General features: G+C 41.0%; 2 protein-coding genes across 8 annotated transcripts in view; both read right to left on the bottom strand.

Annotated features, from left to right (window-relative positions):
• Nucleotides 1-1,024: 1,024 nt before the first annotated feature.
• Nucleotides 1,025-19,665, bottom strand: LOC119482572 (NXPE family member 3-like). 2 transcript variants are annotated; one of them, XM_037760229.1, is made up of 8 exons: nucleotides 19,531-19,665; nucleotides 19,193-19,361; nucleotides 18,469-18,900; nucleotides 17,756-18,051; nucleotides 17,348-17,418; nucleotides 16,841-17,047; nucleotides 16,453-16,757; nucleotides 1,025-1,157 (listed from the first exon to the last, which is right to left on the bottom strand). In XM_037760229.1, exons 3-8 carry the CDS (start codon nucleotides 18,841-18,843, stop codon nucleotides 1,140-1,142), a joined length of 1,272 nt encoding a protein of 423 aa, XP_037616157.1. In that variant the 5' UTR covers nucleotides 18,844-18,900; nucleotides 19,193-19,361; nucleotides 19,531-19,665; the 3' UTR covers nucleotides 1,025-1,139. The 2 variants fall into 2 exon arrangements, with proteins under 2 accessions (XP_037616157.1, XP_037616156.1); XM_037760228.1 differs by having other exon boundaries at nucleotides 18,451-18,900; nucleotides 19,531-19,663.
• Nucleotides 9,767-20,013, bottom strand: part of LOC119482567 (NXPE family member 3-like) — a 34,241-nt gene continuing 23,994 nt past the window's right edge. Inside the window, exons 1-7 of one of the 6 annotated variants that reach the window (XM_037760215.1) lie at nucleotides 14,283-14,846; nucleotides 13,895-14,045; nucleotides 13,011-13,442; nucleotides 11,826-12,118; nucleotides 11,060-11,130; nucleotides 10,527-10,736; nucleotides 9,767-10,443 (exon numbers count right to left, since the gene is read on the bottom strand). In XM_037760215.1, coding sequence (XP_037616143.1) covers nucleotides 9,890-10,443; nucleotides 10,527-10,736; nucleotides 11,060-11,130; nucleotides 11,826-12,118; nucleotides 13,011-13,442; nucleotides 13,895-13,996 — 1,662 coding nt within the window. In that variant the 5' untranslated portion in view covers nucleotides 13,997-14,045; nucleotides 14,283-14,846 and the 3' untranslated portion in view covers nucleotides 9,767-9,889. Of the gene's footprint in view, nucleotides 10,444-10,526; nucleotides 10,737-11,059; nucleotides 11,131-11,825; nucleotides 12,119-13,010; nucleotides 13,443-13,894; nucleotides 14,046-14,282; nucleotides 14,880-20,013 lie in introns of those variants that run through there. The other 5 variants (XM_037760216.1, XM_037760217.1, XM_037760218.1 and 2 more) reach the window with 5 other exon arrangements.

Here is a 20,013-nt window from a genome sequence, read left to right as displayed (position 1 = left end):
TGATTTTATGTGTGTCAATTCAATTCAAACTTTATTGCAGACTCAAGGTCCAGATAAGAAAAACGAAAAAAAAACAACAACAATACATTACATATAATACATTACAATACAGGAAGCACTATAAATAGTCCTGATTAAAATATATTAAAAATATAAATATAAATAATATAAAAACCTTTAAGCAAGGCTGTAGCTGTAACTGAGGGAAGGAGACTGTAACTTTGTACTCCAGGCACTCTATCACACTATCACTAAAGAAACATCCCCCTCCTCCCACTCTGTCAAACAGAAGGAAGGAAATATGACTGTACTACAGGCACACCCAAGGTTCAGCTACATCCTACACAGAAAGATTTTTTAAGACTTCACATGCTCAGGTCAGGATTTCAAACATTTTTTGGGGAAAAGGGTTTTTGCACTAGATTAGTTGTATTAAGACAAGAGGAACAAATTCTGTTTAAACAAAGTGTTTGTCCACATGTTTCTCCAGCCAAACCTAAAGACCCCTCTTGGTAACTATGTGGTCCATTTACAACCATCTGTGCAGAACTCTATGATTGGGAAGCAGTACCCGGTACGCCAGGTGTCAGTTATTCAAAGAAAGGGCAAGTTTGCATATGTGTACATATGACAGGGAGATTGCCTTTGCCTTTGACAAAACTGTTGGTTTAATGAAATGTGTAGCACCTTCAATAATAACACCTAATTCAACATACAGGCCTTATCAGAGACAACATCCTTTAAAGCCAGAAGGTATAACACAGGTGTTTAAAGCTCTAAAAGAGAAAGGAATAATAATAGCATGTCCTAACTCACCATGTAACACTCCTATTTACCCAGTAAAAAACGCACCGCCTTCCAGCAGCTGGTGGATGGTCCAGGACTTACACGGTGTGAATGCTGCAATCCAGCCACGCACACCTGTAGTAGTGGACCGTCTACAATTTTGTTTCACCAACAGACTGCCTAGAAGTGACGCACGCTGTAACCAGCATCCGTCCAGATCTAAAAGACACACCCCTTGACATGAGCCATTTCATTTACTTTGTAGATGGCTGCAGTTAAAAATATCCCAAACTCAAGTGAATAATGTGGCCTGGGCACTGACTGTAATAAAGAATTTGTTCTTCTGGTCTCAACTAATCCAGCGCAAAAACCTTTTCCCAGCATAAATATTTTTCAAACTGTATTAAGAAATCTCATGTACAAATTTACTGTATATGCCGGCTAAATCACTCTGAGAATGACATAATCTTGCGGTTGTCCAACATGAGATTTAGCACTACGCGGTACCAATCACAGCTGTGGAGGCACTGGTATAGTTCTTTATATGTAAGGCATTGATGTATGTATATATTTATATTTATATTTTTAATATATTTTAATCATGACTTTTTATAGTGCTTCCTTTATTGTAATGTATTATACGTAATGTATTGTTGTTGTTTTTTCTTTTTTCTTATCTGGACCTTGAGTCTGCAATAAAGTTTGAATTGAATTGAATTGAATTGACGAACATAAAATCATCCTCATGAAAAGACTGCCTGATCATCTCTCTGCTCAAGCTGCAGAGCTTATTGCTCTAACCGAAGCATGTACACTAGCAAAAAATAAGAATTTAACTCTATATACAGACAGTCGATACGCGTTCTCAACATGCCGTTGTTTTGCGAGAAACTGGGTCAACAGAGAGATGATAACATCAACAGGAAAACCCTTCCACCACAAAGACCTAATTCTGAGTCCCTCGGCAGCTATCCAACTTCCATCTAAACTTACTCACACTGAAGGGACTGACACTGTCTCAAAAGGAAATGCCTTCGCAGGGTTCACAACCTTCTGTATCCTGAGGCCCACTTCTGATTGTTAAAAACCATTCCGAGGACCACCTTCACAATTAAATTACAAACTGGGCTCCAACAAATTTTTTTTCGTTTTTTCCAAACCACTCAACTTTGTGTCACTGCATCCGAGACATATGTGTCTGTAAAGGGGAGACTCGTTGGTACCCATTGAACCCGTTTTCATTCAGATATCTTGAGGTCAGAGGTCAAGAGACCCATCTGAAAATGGCCATGCCAGTTTTTCCTCGACAAAATTTGTGTATATTTAGAGCGTTATTTAGCCTCCTTCCCGACAAGATGGCAAGACATGGTTGGGACCAATGGATTCTTTAGGTTTTTTAAGTTTCCTAAGATACCGGTAGCTTTAAAACTGAGCCTGCTACAACCTCTGAAAGACAGAATAGCGGCCGTCGGATTTTGAAGAGGTAAATCTAGCCATTTGGCAGGTCCTCCACGGCCCACTAGGTAGTCCTCTGAGGCTCACCTGGCCCCTCAGCTGTGGCGCTCCCACACACACACACCTACACCTACTGGTCTTAATGTCATAATGGAATCTGTCTCCTTTGATGATCTAACTCACATGCAAAATTCTGTTTCAGATGCAGAGAAACGACAGTGGAAAAAGAAAGGGGCCTACTGCAAAGACAAAGTGTGGTACGGCTCCTCGGGTAAACCATGTTTGCCAAAAGCTTTGTTCCCATACGTAGCAAAGTTGACGCATGGTCTTGACAAGCACACACACATACACACCCCTGCGCTCACAGAAAAGAGCCGAACTGAACGTGCCACACACATTTTACTGGTAGTAACGTTACTACCAGGCAGCACCTGCGACGGTTAATACAAGAGAAATATATGTTTTTTTAAGATGGGACGAATAGTCGCATTAAATATTCGACTTTTTATAACTTAACGACTATTCGAAAAATCTAAAATCATGACCCATCCCTAGTGGATACACGCCACACACTGCAAAAAGGCTCCATCCAACTGGCCTGGGGAGAAGAACATCACACAGTAAGCTGAGCAGACACCATTCACTAAGGTGATTCATGAGCGCCAGTTGGCGTATGCAGTTACACTGCTCTCAATACTACACTACAATAGCAGGAAGACACCAAGTGTCGTGCAGACAAGTATCTGTGTCCCCCAAAAGGGAGATACATGCGCATCACACTTGCACCCTCCAACACATACACATAACATGGAGAGGGGACAACCATGGCACCTTTTCAGACACACACTCTCCTTATAGTCCTCCCACTCTTGTGGTTCTTGATACCTCTACACTCAGACAAAAACATGACTCGACTAACTCTGTTAGGAGACTGTCCTCCACAAAAACAATGCATTACTGATCCTCAACCCATTCTGGCTCTGCTTTTCAACAAAATGATAACTGAAATAGAACAAAATTCCAAGATTTCCAGCAAGCATGAACACAGCCACAATTTCCCTCCCCCTCAAACCCAACAAAGACCCAACCTTGCCGTCAAGTTACCGTCCCATTTCTCTCCTCAACGTAGATATAAAAATCATAACAAAGGTACTAACTCACAGAATAGAAAAAAGTCACTCCATCCATAATTCACCCAGATCAAACCGGCTTTATCAAAGGTAGACATTCATCCAACAACACACGTAATTTAGTTTAATTCATTATTCATCTTTACAGTAAGCAGGAACCATCATAGCCACCTTGGATGCAGAAAAAGCCTTTGACAGAGTAAACTGGAAATTTCTTTTACTTTTATTTCCTCATGGGCAGAATAGGTACCGTTAAAATGATAATACTCCCTAAAATAAATGAGGTATTCACAATGATCCCATCCCAACCCACCCCCACCTGGTTTAAATCTCTGGACTCAATCATCTCTCAATTTTACTGGAAAAACAAGACACCAAGAATTAAACTATCCACTCTGCAAAAAACAAAAACACAAGGAGGACTCGAAGCTACCCATTTTTACCATTACTCTCTGGCAAATCAACTGAATCCACCCCAACCAATCAGATAACATATGGTTAGATATAGAGGCAAACAGTTTGTAAAGACATTCAAATCTTAGATTTACCTCGCTAACTCCAAATCCTTCTTCGTAGTACAGGCCTCTGAGCAGGGATTTATTGTTTCTCTGTTTGTTGTTACTGAAGCAGAGGGCTTAGATGCTTAATGTGACACACCCACCCAGGTAACCACACCTGTGAACCTGGTTGTGAGTTCAGGTCACTTCTAAAGGATATAGTTTATGCTAGATATCCACATGCAAAGTTTATGCCAGAGGGGCGAATTATTCAGTTTTCTTTGCTGAGATTTAAAGGTAAAATTAGAAGTTTAACATCAAAATGCTGTTGCAGTGTACTTATTTTGTTATCGTCATTGTTTTAAAGTCACCAGAATTAGCGCATAGGACACAGGCTTTACTTCTAATAAATTAGATAATAGATTTAAGGTATGGGCAGCTAAAGGCATAACTGTTCTATGCAACATCATGAAAGAAGGGACACTGTTCAGTTTTGAAATGCTTAAAGAGAAATTCTTATTAGAAAAACAGGACTTCTATCGATATCTTCAGATAAGGTGAAAAATATAACACAGCCAAGGTCGAGTTTGACAGAAATATTTAAAAAAGCACATCATTCAAATAATGTTAGAATCATTTCATGTATGTATAAAGGGCTATTAAATCTTAAAACACACTCAACGTTGTATATTAAAACATGTAGTGGCTATCTTTAGTCTTCATACTTCTATCTTCGTCTTAACTTACTTTCTGTCAATAACCACATTTCAAGGAAGACATCACAATGTTTTACGCGTTGAGTCGGCCGTGTTGCTCTGCCGGTAACTCAGTTCATTTACAACTGAACCTTTTCACAATAAAATTCACTTCCCGTCCCTTTGTCACGAAACTTGGCACTAGTAAATGGCTCTTACAAAACAAAATGGGAGAAGGAAGCAGAGATGATCATATCTGAGGAAGAATGGACAACAATATGGATATGTTAATGGAAATGTACCAGCTCACAAAATTGGAGGGAATTTAGTTGTAAAAGCCTGATAAGGTATTTTATTACATCCTCTCAGGAATCCCACTATGATGGGAACTCCCCAGCTTGCTGGAAAAATTGTGGAAATCTAAATGCACATCATTACCATGTTTTCTGGGATTGTCCTGTCATTCAAGATTATTGGAGAGAGATGCATGATGCCTTACAAGATATTTTCAGATGTAATGTTCCTCATGGAGAGTAAGACTTTACTTTTTGGACTTATGCCTCAAGAATGGTTGAAAAGAGACAAATATTTATTAAATATATTGCTGGTAGCTGGTAAAAAGGCTCTTACGAGGAAGTGGTTATCACAGGAGGGCCCAACTCTAAATACATGGATGGACATTACAGTGGACATTTACAAAATGGAGAGGATAACAGCATATGTCAACCATAAAATGGAATTATTTGTGTCACGCTGGGACAACTGGGTCAACTATGTAACACCCCACAGGCCAGATTTTATTTTTTACAAATCTATGATTGTATTGTATTGATTACAGAGACATACCTGAGCAGGGATATATTGTTTCTGTTTGTTGTTACTGAAGCAGAGGGCTGCAAAATGTGACACACCCACCCAGATAACCACACCAGGCCTCAATTAGCCGATTAATCAAATGACAATTAATCTGTAATCAATTCATCATTTAAGTTATTTTTCAAGCAAACAATTTGATGAAATGTGAGAGTTAAAAGTTTTTCTAACATTAAATAAAAATTACATTTGTGGGTTATTTATTATGCCTCTGTTTCATATCTCACTAAACTGAACATCTTTTGAGTTAGTTTTGGGTGAATTTCACAACTATGTCAAAATGTAGCTTAAAGGGAGATTTGTCAAGCATTTAATACTCTTATCAACATGGCAGTGGGCAAATATGCTGCTTTATGCAAATGTATGTATATATTTATTATTGGAAATCAATAAAAAACACAAAACAACGACACATAATGTCCAGAAACTCGCACAGGTACCACATTTCACATATCTGGGCATGTCTGTAAAGGGGAGACTCGTGGGTACCCATAGAACTCATGTTCATTCACATGTCTTGAGGTCAGAGGTTAAGGAACCCTTTTGAAAATGACAATGCTTGTATTGGAGCGTTATTTAGCCACCTTCATTATCATCATTAAATGTCCGCTACACTGAATTTATTCGGCGAATGTGTTTCCATATCCCATTTAGCGAATCAACTCTTTATTCATGAAGGCAAAAACGACCTCAAGCGAGCGTAAAACCTTTTTCTTTGCAATTGAGGTCGATTACCAAATTTTGCTGTTTCCATACAGCTTTTCTGATGCAATTCTTCAAAAAGCGAATAAAAATATGTGAATGGAAACACAGCTAATGATGGAGTTTTTACCTTAATGTTATTACCGTGAAAACTACTTCTCCTGGGGTCCACATCAAAAGCAGATTTTTATAGGTTAAGGTTAAGACATTTTCAACATGTTGTGTTAGGTTTAAGTTTTGTTTTGGATGGCCGTTTTCTCGTTTTTGGTTTCTGAATCAAAAAATGAAAAACTGATCCAACCCGGGCCGTTTTTGGTTTTTAATAATTCCTTTTATCATTATTAATTTTTGACTGAAGAACCGGAGTCACGTGTTTCTTTTGTTTTAAACGAAAAATGAGAATCACGTTGTGGTCTGTTGAAAAAAGAATATTAAAAAACGATCCAATTTTGGTTTCTTCAAGTTTCTTTCTGTCATTTTTTCTTTTCAATCAAAGAGCGGAGAACGGCAGTCACGTAAAAGCAAACATGTCAAAATAAAAGCCAAGAAGATAGTTTGGTCATTCTATAAAAGTGTAACATTATTTAAGCACAGGATCGGGGTAACGGTAGAAGATAAGTAGGCTAAATAAACACACAAATAAATACACAAATAAATACATAAATAGATATTTTTTCTTTTGTTCTTTTCATTAACACATGAATGTCTTTTATAAAAAAAGTGTGTGATAAATTACAGGGAGCGTCTCTACAGATGTTATACAGAACTCTCCCGTAATTGACACTTTTCTCTCTCACACTCTTACTATGGGCTGTTTCTTTATGTCGGCAGGTTAGAAGCACTATGTGGCTACTCCTTTCAACACACCTGACACTTCCACCTGATCCCTTGCACTCATCTAGGAAGGCTGTAGTCTAGTAGCTGTAGTTCTGTTTTCACCCAGTAGAGTGAACCATAGGACCAATAGCCTATTTCATGCTCCCATGCTCCAGACGGGAGTCCAGTTACAGCCAGATACATAGAAAGGATGATAGAAGGCTACTGTATCTTATTTGAATACGATTATTTAACAGTTAATAAGCAGTGAATATGTTCACAATGCTCCATGATCTAGCTCTCAAAAGACACAAAGGTACACAATCCTTTTGTTATTTCTCCAGGCATGGGCAATGCAGAGCCTGGCAAATTCCCATTAAGATAATGTATTGTATTTTTTCAAATTATATTTTGTGATGTACTATTTAGTTGTGCAGCATGAATTAAAAGCCTAATTAGTTATATGTGGAAATTGCCTTTGTAGTCCTTTCCAGCAGAGGGGGGACCTCTGCTGGAAAGGACTACGAAGGCAATGTGTCTCACACCTCACAGTCTCAGAGTAATGCCTCTGTGCATGTCTCCTACTATCACCTGTGCTTGATCATGAGCTGTGCATGTGCCATCAGTGTGCCTGCACTGAGTAGGCCCCCAAATACAGCACTGAGGGAGAAATACAGATGAGGAGAAGACGGCTGGACTTCACCTGCTACGATTGATGCCTAATGGACTTTCTGTTCATGTGTTCGTCCATGGAAAATATACAGAAACTGTGATGGACCTTGCATTTAACACTTTAATTTCTCATTAGGCTCATTTCACACACCATTATTTTGTATGCTTTGATCTGCATCAAGATAAACAGCCTTAACTCTACACTTGGACTCTGCATCTCTCTGTTTCTACACTCTCACCTGAGTCCATCACCTTCAGTTACACAGCAGCACCGTGCTTCTTTTTCTCTCATACACAGCACCGTCATCATACGCGCTCTTACTTTGTAAATGGCAACTTCCGGTCGCAGAATATGAAAAAAGGGCGTTTTTTCATAATCTGTCTTCTAGTGATTTTTATTTTTTTGTTTTTAGAAGTAGAAAATCAAAATCAAACAGTTTTTTAAATTTAGTTCATCCCTTTTTTAACCCCGATAAAGAAAAAAACATCTTTATTTCAATATTAATCTTTGTATTTCAAAACGAAAATCAAATAACCACAATTGTTTTGTTTTTTAATATCCGTTTGTAAAAGGAAAATCGAATGACCAAAAGATACACTGACCCCGTCACCTTAATATTAATCTTCTGGGACCCACAATAGACAATAGTTTACAGGGGGTCTTTAGAGGGAGATAGCAAGTCAACAGTAGATGTCACATAAAAGTGGTGTACATCATCTGAAAGCTGGGAACATAAATATTAATTTGAGATGCAGCTGTGTCAAGTTGTTCTAGTCATAAATCAGAAATAAACATGAATTAATTAAAATAACTTGTAAAAGTGTGTAAGAGTCAAGTCAATTTTATTTGTATAGCCCAAAATTATAAATCACAAATTTGCCTCAGGGGGCTTTACAATCTGTACAAGATACGACACCCTCTGTCCTTTACAAAGCTCAGAACATTATGATAGAAGTATATGATGTCCATTCACCTTATCTATTATGTCTTATAAGTTACACAGATTTGGTGCTAAATTTAACCATTTTTTAGCACTCGAGATTTGATAAAAAAAAAAAAAGATCAATAACCCCTCCAAAATACCACATTAAGACACCAAGACCTTGAGGAACACCATAGAAAAAGCCATGCTGTGGTTTGGGATCAAAAACTTTTGACATTTGGAGATTTCTGCACCCTTATTGTCAATCTACCTAGAAAAGCCATCCATCCTCTGAATGCTCTAGGTCTCTAGATTTGTGGCTGTAAAGTTTCATGAGGCTGTGATTATCCTAGAAGTCACCACAGATCATTTTATACAGTGAGGTCAAGTTTCAAAAAATGGTCTCACTACAATGAAATGGCTACTATGGTAGGGTGACCATATTTTCAAACCCCCAAACTGGGACACTTAAGTGTACTGCACGTTCAGGCATGCGCTAATATGCACGCACCATCGGTGTTTTCATCAGGATGGCTTACTTGGCACACCTGTGGCGTATTTGAGCACGGAGTGGAATCAGAAAGAAGGTATTATTATAAGGGGGTGCATTAGAGGCTGTGAGAATCATGACTTATCACATTCACTACTTCACCCCCTTTAATCACAGAGCTACCCACCTCATGACGCAATGACAGTTTGGGAGTCCTGTAGAGAGTTTCCCTCAGAGGAAACGTATTGTTGTCTGGGCTTACGTACATTATTTTTCAACTTGTTACGTCTCAGGCTATTATAATTATAATTGTGGAGCTCAGACAACATGTTGGCCAGGATGGAGACACCGTCCGGGTGAAAGACGGATAGCCGTATACTATGGGGACTAACATCATCACACATGAATACAATTGGACTCATTGGATCCACAAGATTCTTCGCCTATTGTAACTAGAAACCCCATAGTATGTTTCGTAGACTGTCTTATTATGGACAGGGCTTCTGTATGGAAGTTTCATGACAATGATACCTTTTTCGGAATCTGCTTAATCTGATCCTACTTCGGTTAGTGATTTCCCGAATTTCCTGGGGACTATCGACACGGGCCATGACGTCATGCGTTGAGTGTGATCATTTATCAGTTTAGAATGTCCAACTCCATCCAGTTCTGTTTCTTTTGTGCTCACTCAACAATCCCTGATTAAAAATCGATTAGAAAAAATGTAGTCAGTCTAGTCGGTGCATGGGTTGCCTGAATGAAAAAAACAGGACTTGATAGAAACACAGAGATAACAAGTAAACTCAGCATGTGCTTTAATCCCCACTCCCCCTCCCAAACAAACACACATCTATACACCCTTTTGAGGGCACATGTAGGACAAGAGAACGTTAACCATATTCTTAATAATAGGAGGTGCTGGGTGAAGGTCGTGCGGCAGGTGGTGGGCCAGGGTCATCTCCCAGGCATCGATCAGATGAACATTCAGTCCTTTGAACACGGCTCTGAGCACCTTGTTACACTGCCACGAGTGCCAGTCGCTGTTGGTTAGAGAGATAGTAAGCGACAGAGCTTTGGGGTTCCCGGTTCGGATGACGACCAGCGTGCCTGGAGCCCTGTCCAGCAGCCGCACCACCGCCCTGCGGATGCTCTGCAGCCTCCGGATGTAGATCTCCATCGGGAAAGTGCCGAAGTGAGCCCAGATGCCAAAAACGACGACAGTGTTGGTGCCTCCAATTAAGCCATCTATTTCATTGGCAATGTACCGAAGCTGGCTGGCTGAGACGACGACAATACGGATAGGAGGGCCGTGGAAGCGGGACGTCAACAAGATGTTGTTTGCATAGTCCAAGGACATGTAAGGTCCAGCTTTCTCTGGGCTGTGCAGGTCAAACTCCTTCAGATCTAAAAGTATTACAGAGGGAACAGAATGAGCTTCAGTGGGAACAAAATCAAACTCTTCCCAGAAATCCCCGTGGATCAGTTACCTGGTAGAGCTGCGTTGAGGAATTCAAACAGCTGCCTGACGGTGGAGTCTCCATACATGTGGACCACCTTTCCTTTCAGACACTGAATCATGGCAGCAGTGTTGAATTGGAACTGTTGAACTGTGGTGCCACCTAGTGCTCGCCACACATCCTGGTAGTAAAAACCAGAAGGACCAGATGTCACACTGCTGCTCTGCACCTTTGGTTGAGCTGAGAGGAAGTTGAAGGATAAGGGTGGGTTATCCCATAAAAAGACCAAAACTAAGATATAAAGTGACTGTATGAACATCTTATGGACTATTCTTAGTCCTGAAGGACCAGATACACGGCTAACAGCTGGTGCCACGTTCATGAACTTTTAGCCTAGTGCTCCATGCTACCAGCGCTCTTCTCAAACTGGGCTGAATACATGTCTCTACAGGAGAATGCCAGAAGAAATTAGTATGTTTTTTTCAGCCTGTTTCACTTTCAGTGTCTGTAGCACATTCAGTTTTGAATTATTATCGTAGGCAGTAAGAAGAATCATGCTTTACCTTCCTTTTGTGGCAACACAGTGACACTGGCAGGTCCTGAAGACCGCATGTAGACTTTCAAGTTAACACCGCTGAAGAAAAGCACACACAATAAAATATCTCTTACAACATAAAGATAAGCAAGGAGGACAAACATTTGGAATCATTCAATGAAGTTAAAAACTAGAAAGATCGAACACTAAAATGGAAAACAATTGCTTGAAAGTTCATTCAACATTACACAAATCTTGACCTCTAAAAATCCATTTTTGTGAGTTAAAGCTGCACTAATTCATATTTTCACACATCAGACCGGTAATACGTCATCCAGACCACGCCCCCTTTTGGGGGAAAACAATCCCGTGTCCCTCATAGACAGTAAAACAAACCGGTAATAGTAATGTGTAATGTCCTAAAAAAGATATAATAGAGGAGCTTTATGGCTCCAAAAGTTAGCTACTGTTATGTTCTGTTTGTTGTGTCTATTTATGTCTATGTTAAGCGTCCTTGGGTTTCTTGAAAGGCGCTATATAAATTATTATTAATTAATTTACAATAAAAAATAAACAAATCACAGCAAATACTATCCAATGTCCTTAATGAAAGTCAACTGGTATGATTCAGACTGATTAGTTTGATCTGTATTATCTTTAAACATCTTTTTTTCAATCTTAATTGCCTGCAGTTACAAACTTCTGAAACTTCCCACCCAGGAGATACATAGACCAGATGGAAGTATTTATTTGAGGTCACACAAAATGCCAGTCCTGTCTCTCTGCTCCCTCACCTTTGAAAGAGCTTCTTCTCCTCGGCCTTGATGTTTTCTTTGTATGATCCCATGGCGTGGTTGACCCTGGCATCACAGCTCAGGCTCTTTGGCTTGTAGCAGAACCAAGGCTCGCCTGTACGGACGTCAGTGAAGTTGCACAGAGGCTGGGTTGGATGTAGGCAGACGTTACAGATGGAAGTTTCAGAGACTGAGCCTGAGCGGAAGAGGCTGTTGAAGTAAATCCTGTCGGGCTGTTCGCTGTTCAGCCTGTTCAGCACTGGGATAACCTCAACGGGGTGAACCAGCGTCACCTGATTGGATAGAGAACCAGAGTTTTCACAAAGCCTTTCCAAAACCAAAAACAAAAGAGGTAAAGTGCAACAAATGAATGTATTAAAGTGGTAGTAGGCAGAATATTTTTGGCATCATTGGGCAAAGATTCCATAACAACCTTTCAGCAAATTGTAATTCAATTGTATTCCGAGAGAAAACTAGACTTCTGCACCTCCTCATGGCTCTGTTTTCAGGCTTTAGAAATTCTAGCCCGTGACGGGAGACATTGGCCAATCACAGGTCATTTCACATTTCACAAACTCTGATCAAACGGTCAAACTAGGCAGCACTGATCAAATATGAATCAATATTCTGTTACTGTAATGCCTATTTCTCATGTAAAATGTTTTCAGAAACATCTTGTAGTGTACTGTTTAGCTGTAAAATGAGAAATTTTACTCCGGCTGGTGGGTGGTATTTTCCTCAATTGATCTCAACATGGTGGCCGGGTCACAAACTTTCATTAATAGTGGCTAGCAAACTGGGGAAACTCTCGCGAGTTTGTTAAGGTTAGGCATTGACCTCGAATGGCTAAAGTTAGGCATTGACCTCGAATGGGTAAAGTTAGACATTGATTTTTATTAGTTAAGGTTAGACATTGATGTTGAATAGTTAAGGTTAGGATAGGTCATCGGCAGCAAGTCTCGCAAGAGTTTTTGCAAGTTTTTGCAGTTCTCAGATCAGATTTCTCAGTTTGCGGGTTCCTTTCTAGACATGACTGTTATCATTACAAACGGCATGTGCCGTGCGAGAAGTGAAAGTTAACAGGTATAGCAACAGTTTCTAAGGGGGGCGGGGCTTCGCGAACAATCAGAAGATTACAAACACCTACAGTACAATCACATTTAACATGATAGTTTTTAGCATTACCTCAACCTGCGCGCCTCCATCCCAGAGTAAAGAGAATACAGCAGAGTAACTCCCATTGAGATGATCCACCACTTGCCCAACCACACCTGCACCAATCTTCCGGTTGTGCAGCCTGGCGAGTAAGAAGTCCCCCCCAGACTTCCTGGGACGGCCCTTGAAGTCAGACATCTGTATCATAACCTCCAGCTGATCCCCTACGTGCCACTGTCCTCCTCCCCTCGCTGGGAGAATGGTGAAGTTGCTGTGAGCTGGATCGCTGGTCTGCTCCAAAGAAACAAGTGGAGTTTCAGGCCAAGCAATGGAGTCTAGTAGGAAGCGTTCCTCCAGAGCCTCCTCACGGGACAGTGGCTGGAAATTGCAGAAGCTGCGATTCATGTCAGGGTCAGTGAAAACTCTTGGGACGATGATGATGGAGTTCACTTTATGTGGAAACTGGAGAGAGAGAAGATGACAAACATGCATCAGACAAACGCACTGAAAGCAAATTAACCAAATAAAGCAAAAGGGGCCAAGAAGGAAGATTTTTCCCATCCCAAAGCTCAAATTAACTTTGGGGGGGTTGATAAGAACTGTTGATCTGTTAGCTGCAGGAATTTCTACCTTTCTCAACTTCCCCTGTGGCCCTTACTCAATTGCACAAAATCAAATGGTCAAGGTTTTCAAAGTGTTGTTCACTGCTCTCTAGCTAGAGGAGCTGCTGCTGTCACCAGGTCAAGGTGCAGCATTGAGAGGGTAAATACCATTGAACTGCATTTATTTGCAATGAAAGAACATTACTGTTGCTGAGCCACATTGCATTTGAAAATATCCTGAAACCTGACTAATGTTAAACATTTCCAACAGGGTCCACCCTTCAAGCAGACCCTCTAATACCAAGTTCTCACCTCCAGAACATCCATGTTACGTAGCACATAGATCAAGACAAAGAGAGCCAGAGAGAGGAAGATGACTCCGTACTCCTTTCTTATACAAGCTCTGGCCTTCATGATAGTCTTGATCTATGGCTGCAGCAGGCTGTGACCACTTCCTCTTGTACTGGATTAAAGAAGAGAATTATTAAAAAATAAAAACAAAAAACATAGTTGTTACTTCTAAAAACTTGAAATTCCCTCTGTCACGCACCCTTTGCCACGTCATGTAAAGAAGTAAATTCAAATACATTTGGATTGTGCTGTCTTTGACAACCTGACACCACACGCTGCAAAGTCACCCTAACAACAAGTTGCACAAATATCTGTTTTCATGTTCAATTTCCAGCACAACTTCACCTACTTCCAAGGTGCATGGAGATGGAAGTCTGAAGAAGTAACACTCAAGCAACACTTGTAGTATGCAGATCACATGTATTGTTAGACCAACATGTTTCAGCTTGTGGCCTTCATCACCAGGGTCATCATACAACACACAAACAAATTTCCTCACAGGTACTACATTTAGCATAAAAAAAACACACCAGTTGATTCCTTAGGTTTTCTAGTTTGATACCAGTATCGTCACTCTAGCTTTAAATCTGAGCCCACTACAACCTCCAAATGATCGATTGCGTCAAAGAAATTAGTGGCGTTAAAACAAATTTGCTTTAACAAGTCACTACAACAATCTGTCAGCACCATTACCACCCAGCTTAACCCTATCATCGCCGAAATTAAAACTATGAAGGAAACAATTCTGTACTTACAAAGACACAGTATGAGGCACACCTTAGTTTTCTACTTTCACTTTCCATAGACAGTTGGACCTGTGATCTCTCTCTCTCTCTCTTACACCATATTTAGAAACGGCAGTGTGAAGCTCAACCCTCCTGTGGTTTAGTAGAAGAGGCCACATCCTGCTTATTTGTTATACTACATTTCATTTGTGTCTCTCTCTCTCTCTCTCTCTCTCGCTCTCTCTCTCAAAATTTGAACATTACAAACAAAAACATCAGGTTAAACAACAAGGTGGTCAGCTCAAAGGAACGAATTATGGACCCAATGATCAATATCCACGTGAAATCATGCTGCGTCGCAAAGAACTATTTCCAATCTGTAAACTAATGATGAAAGAAGGCAAAAAAAACAATAATCTCAGTGGACCAATTATACATAGATTGAGAGTTGTACCGTGATAAGGATATGACCCCCTGGATATTGGACTCTTGATGGACTCCCACTCTGACAAACAGAAGGAAGGAAATATGACTGTACTACAGGCACACCCAAGGTTCAGCTACATCCTATGCAGAAAGATTTTTTAAGACTTCACATGCTCAGGTCAGGATTTCAAACATTTTTTTGGGGAAAAGGGTTTTTGCACTGGATTAGTTGTATTAAGACCAGAGGAACACATTCTGTTTAAACAAAGTGTTTGTCCACATGTTTCTCCAGCCAAACCTAAAGACCCCTCTTGGTAACTATGTGGTCCATTTACAACCATCTGTGCAGAACTCTATGATTGGGAAGCAGTACCCGGTACGCCAGGTGTCAGTTATTCTAAGAAAGGGCAAGTTTGCATATGTGTACATATGACAGGGAGATTGCCTTTGCCTTTGACAAAACTGTTGGTTTAATGAAATGTGCAGCACCTTTAATAATAACACCTAATTCAACATACAGGCCTTATCAGAGACAACATCCTTTAAAGCCAGAAGGTATAATACCGGTGTTTAAAGCTCTAAAAGAGAAAGGAATAATAATAGCATGTCCTAACTCACCATGTAATACTCCTATTTACCCAGTGAAAAATGCACCGCCTTCCAGCAGCTGGTGGATAGTCTAGGACGTACAGGGTGTGAATGCTGCAATCCAGCCACGCACACCTGTAGTAGTGGACTGTCTTCAATTTTGTTCCACCAACAGACTGCCTAGAAGTGACGCACGCTGTAACCAGTATCCGTCCAGATCTGAAAGACACACCCCTTGACATGAGCCATTTCATTTACATGGTAGATGGCTCAAGTTAATATTCAAATATGGCTATACATCCAAACTCAAGTGAATAATGTGGCCTGGGCACTGACTGTCATAAACATTAATGTTTAACTTCCCCTTAACTGACAACTGGAAACAGATGGTTGTAAATGGACCATATAGTTGCAAAGAGGCGTCTTTAGGTTTGGCTAGAGAAACATGTGGACAAACACTTTGTTTAAACAGAATTTGTCATTCTGGTCTCAATACAGCTAATCCAGCGCAAAAACATTTTCCCAGCATAAATATTTTTCAAACTGTATTAAGAAATCTCATATACAATTTTATATGCCGGCTAAATCACTCTGAGAATGACATAATCTTGCGGTTGTCTAACATAAGATTTAGCACTACACGGTACCAATCACAGCTGTGGAGGCACTGGTATAGTTCTTTATATGTAAAGCATTGATGTATGTACCGTATGCATCACACTTGCACCCTCCAACACATACACATAATATGGAGAGGCGACGACCATGGCACCAGGAAACCAGCGTTCCTGGAGCCCTGTCCAGCAGCCGCACCACCGCCCCGCGGATGCTCTGCAGCCTCCGGATATAGATCTCCATCGGAAAAGTGCTGAAGTGAGCCCAGATGCCAAAAACTACGACAGTGTTGGTGCCTCCAATTAAGCCATCTAGTTCATTGGCAATGTAACGAAGCTCGCTGGTTGAGACCCTGGCAAAAAACAGAGGAGGACCATGGCAGCGGAATGTTAACAAGATGTTGTTTGCATAGTCCAAGGCCATGAAAGGTCCAACATTCTTCAGGCTGTGCAGGTCAAACTCCTTCAGATCTAGAAGTGTTACAGAGGTAGCAGAATGAGCTGCAGTGGGCACAAAATCAAACGGTTTCCAGAAATCCCCGTGGATCAGCTACCTGGTAGAGCTGCGATGAGGAAATAAAACCACTGCCTGATGGTGGAGTCTCCATACAGGTGGACCACCTTGCCTTGCAGACACTGACTGATGGCATAGGGGGTGTTGAATTGGTGAACTGTGGTGCCACCTAGTGCTCGCCACACATCCTGGTAGTAATAACCAGAAGGACCAGATGTCACACTGGTGCTCTTCACCTTTGGTTGACCTGAGAGGAAGTTAAAGGATGAAAGTGGAGATATTTTAGGTTTGTTATTGTTGACAAATTCCACTAAAGGACCAAATCCAAGGGCCTTCCCTAACCTGACCTTAATCTGTGACACTCAGCCTCAAGTCAATTCGTTACTAGGCTCCTAGCGCTCTTCTCAAATTGGGCTGTATACATTTCTCTACAGGTGAATGCTACGTTGTTAACAAATTTGTTTTTCTGTCTGTTTTACCTTAATTTTCTGTAGCACATTCAGAAGGTGATTATTTTTTATAGGCAGTAGTAAAAATCATGCTTTACCTTCCTTTTTTGGCAACACGGTGACACTGGCAGGTCCTGAAGCCCGAATGGAGACTTTCATGTTGACACCACTGAAGAAAAAGCACAGATAATAAAATATCTCTTATACACATTACAACACTAACAACTTAAATACAAGAAAATCTGAAAAAATCTGAAAAAATCTGAAATCAGGTTAAAACTAGAAGAGTCTAGCCAGCCCGTTCTCATTTCCAAGGTTTTGTGACGGCCGTTGGTGTTCGGTACCGCCACACCCGGCACCCTTTAGCACCGGTATGAAACGCACTGGACGTTCCATTAACTATGATGTAAACTAATCCACGGCAACAGTAAACGTCCCACAAAGGAGATACATAGGTAACACTCGCTGCATGTATTAATTAAAAGTCAAACAAAATGCCCCCTCACCCTCGAAAGAGCTTCTCCTCCTGGGCCTTAAGGTTGAGTCTGTATCCTCCCCTGACGTGGTCGACCCTGGCATCACAGCTCAGCTTCTTTGGCTTGTAGCATGACCAAGGCTCGCCTGTACGGACGTCAGTGTAGTTGCACAGCGGCTGCTGGGTTGGACGTAGGCATATGTTACAGACGGTAGTTTCAGAGAGTGAGCCTGAGCGGAAGAGGCTGTTGAAGTACATCCTGTCAGGCTGTTCGCTGTTCAGCCTGTTCAGCACTGTGACGGCCTCACTAGGATGAACCAGCGTCACCTGATTGGATAGAGAACCACAGTTTTCACAGTCCAGTCATGTTCAGTCATGTCAATACAGAAATAAAATGAGTACTACTTGAAGATCCACACTTTGACACATTTATAAAGATTCACTTCTTCGTAGACCAGATTGATCTCAGATGACAATCGCTGGAGAGTTAGTTAGAGTTGCTAGGGACAGTTTGCAGCCAACAAAACTTACAATCGGTGGCAAGAAATGAGAACCTGCTTTTTGTTTGAAATGTCAAAGACTCATTGTTTCTCAAATGACTGACAGTTTTGAGTGGTAAATCTGCCATCGTTATCATTACAAACTGCAACAGTGCCGCGCGAGAAGTGAAAGTTAATAGGCGTGGCAACAGTAACTAAGGGGGGTGGGGCTTAGTAAAAAAGTCACCTGAGTTAACATGATCACCTCAACCTGCGCGCCTCCTTCCCAGAGTAAAGAGAATACAGCAGAGTAACTCCCATTGAGATGATCCACCACTTGCCCAGCCACACCTGCACCAAGCTTCCAGTTGTGCAGCTTGGCGAGTAAAAAGTCCCCCCCACACTTCTTGGGCCGGCCCTTAAAGTCAGACATCTGTATCATAACCTCCAGCTGATCCCCTATGTGCCACTGTCCTCCTCCCCTCCCTGGGAGAATGGTGAAGGTGCTGTGAGCTGGATCGCTGGTCTGCGCCAAGGAAACAGGTGGAGTTTCAGGCCAAGCGATGGAGTGTAGGATGAATCGTTCCTCCAGAGCATCCTTTGGGGACAGTGGCTGGAAGGTGCAGAAGCTGCGATGCATGTCAGGGTCAGTGGAGACTCTTGGGACACTGATGGTGGCGTTCACTCTGTGTTGAAACTGGCAGAGAGAGATGGTGACAACGATATATCAAACACATGAAGGAAGATTTTTCCAAACCTAAAGCTCAAAATGACTTTGGGGGGTTGATTTAAAAATATTTTTGTGGAGAGAGTACTTTATATAAAAATCACAAAATACATTTGTAAATCCTTCTGTGTGCATTCATTAATATTGAGACTGATCTGACTCCATAACTTTGTATCCTGAGCCACATTGAAACACACACTTCAAAACAAATGTCCTTATAATAAACATTTCAAACAGGGTCCACCCTTCAAAACAGTCTCACAAGTTCTTACCTCCAGAACGTTCTTGTTACGTAGCACAAAGATCAAGACAGAGGCAGCCAGAAAGAGGAAGATGGAGCCGTACTCCCTTGTTATACAAGCTGTGGCCTTCATGATCAGTGATTAGTCTTCATCTCTGGCTGCAGCATACTGTGACCACTTCCTCTGGTCCTGGATTAAAAAATAAAAACAAAAGGGGTAACTGACACCTTGTTGTGCTAAAAAAAATATTACTTGTTAAAACTTGATCATGAAATCCTCTCTATAAAAATAGTGTGACATGTCCAACTTTCAATCATTACAGAAGCAGAGTAGGAAGTATCAGCACAACTTCACCTACTTCTACTAAGAGGTAAAACTCCAGCAGCACTTCTTCTTCTTTGGGGTTTTACAGCAGCTGGCATCCTTTGTGTTGGATTGCTGCCTCCTTCTGGTTTTATCCATCCACTTCCCCTACTCTACTACAGTCTCTTAATTAACCCAGTGTTGATCAGAAACCTAAAAATCAACTTTTCTCCCCTCCACCGTGTCCGCGCATCCAAGCAAATCCTCTATCCTATTCTCTACTGGTGCCAACCTCTGCAAACCTGCTAACATACTCAGTCTATTTAACTCGTATTTTGTGCATGAAGGTAGTACATGTTCAACTGTCTCCATGACCTGACACTCCCTACAGTGACTAGTAGGGTGTTTTCCAATAATATGCAGTGAGCTGTTGGGATCCTCTGGGGTTCACGAATGCCAAAAGTTCATTGCAATGAGTTTTTGACATTCATCCTCTGAGGATCGTGAATGTCAAAAGTTTATTGCAATGCATTTTTGA

Source organism: Sebastes umbrosus, chromosome 23, assembly GCF_015220745.1.
Source record: "Sebastes umbrosus isolate fSebUmb1 chromosome 23, fSebUmb1.pri, whole genome shotgun sequence".
NCBI classification, from domain to species: Eukaryota; Metazoa; Chordata; class Actinopteri; order Perciformes; family Sebastidae; genus Sebastes; species Sebastes umbrosus.
Note: the sequence above shows the minus strand (reverse complement) of the source record. Positions and strands in the feature narration are given on the sequence as shown.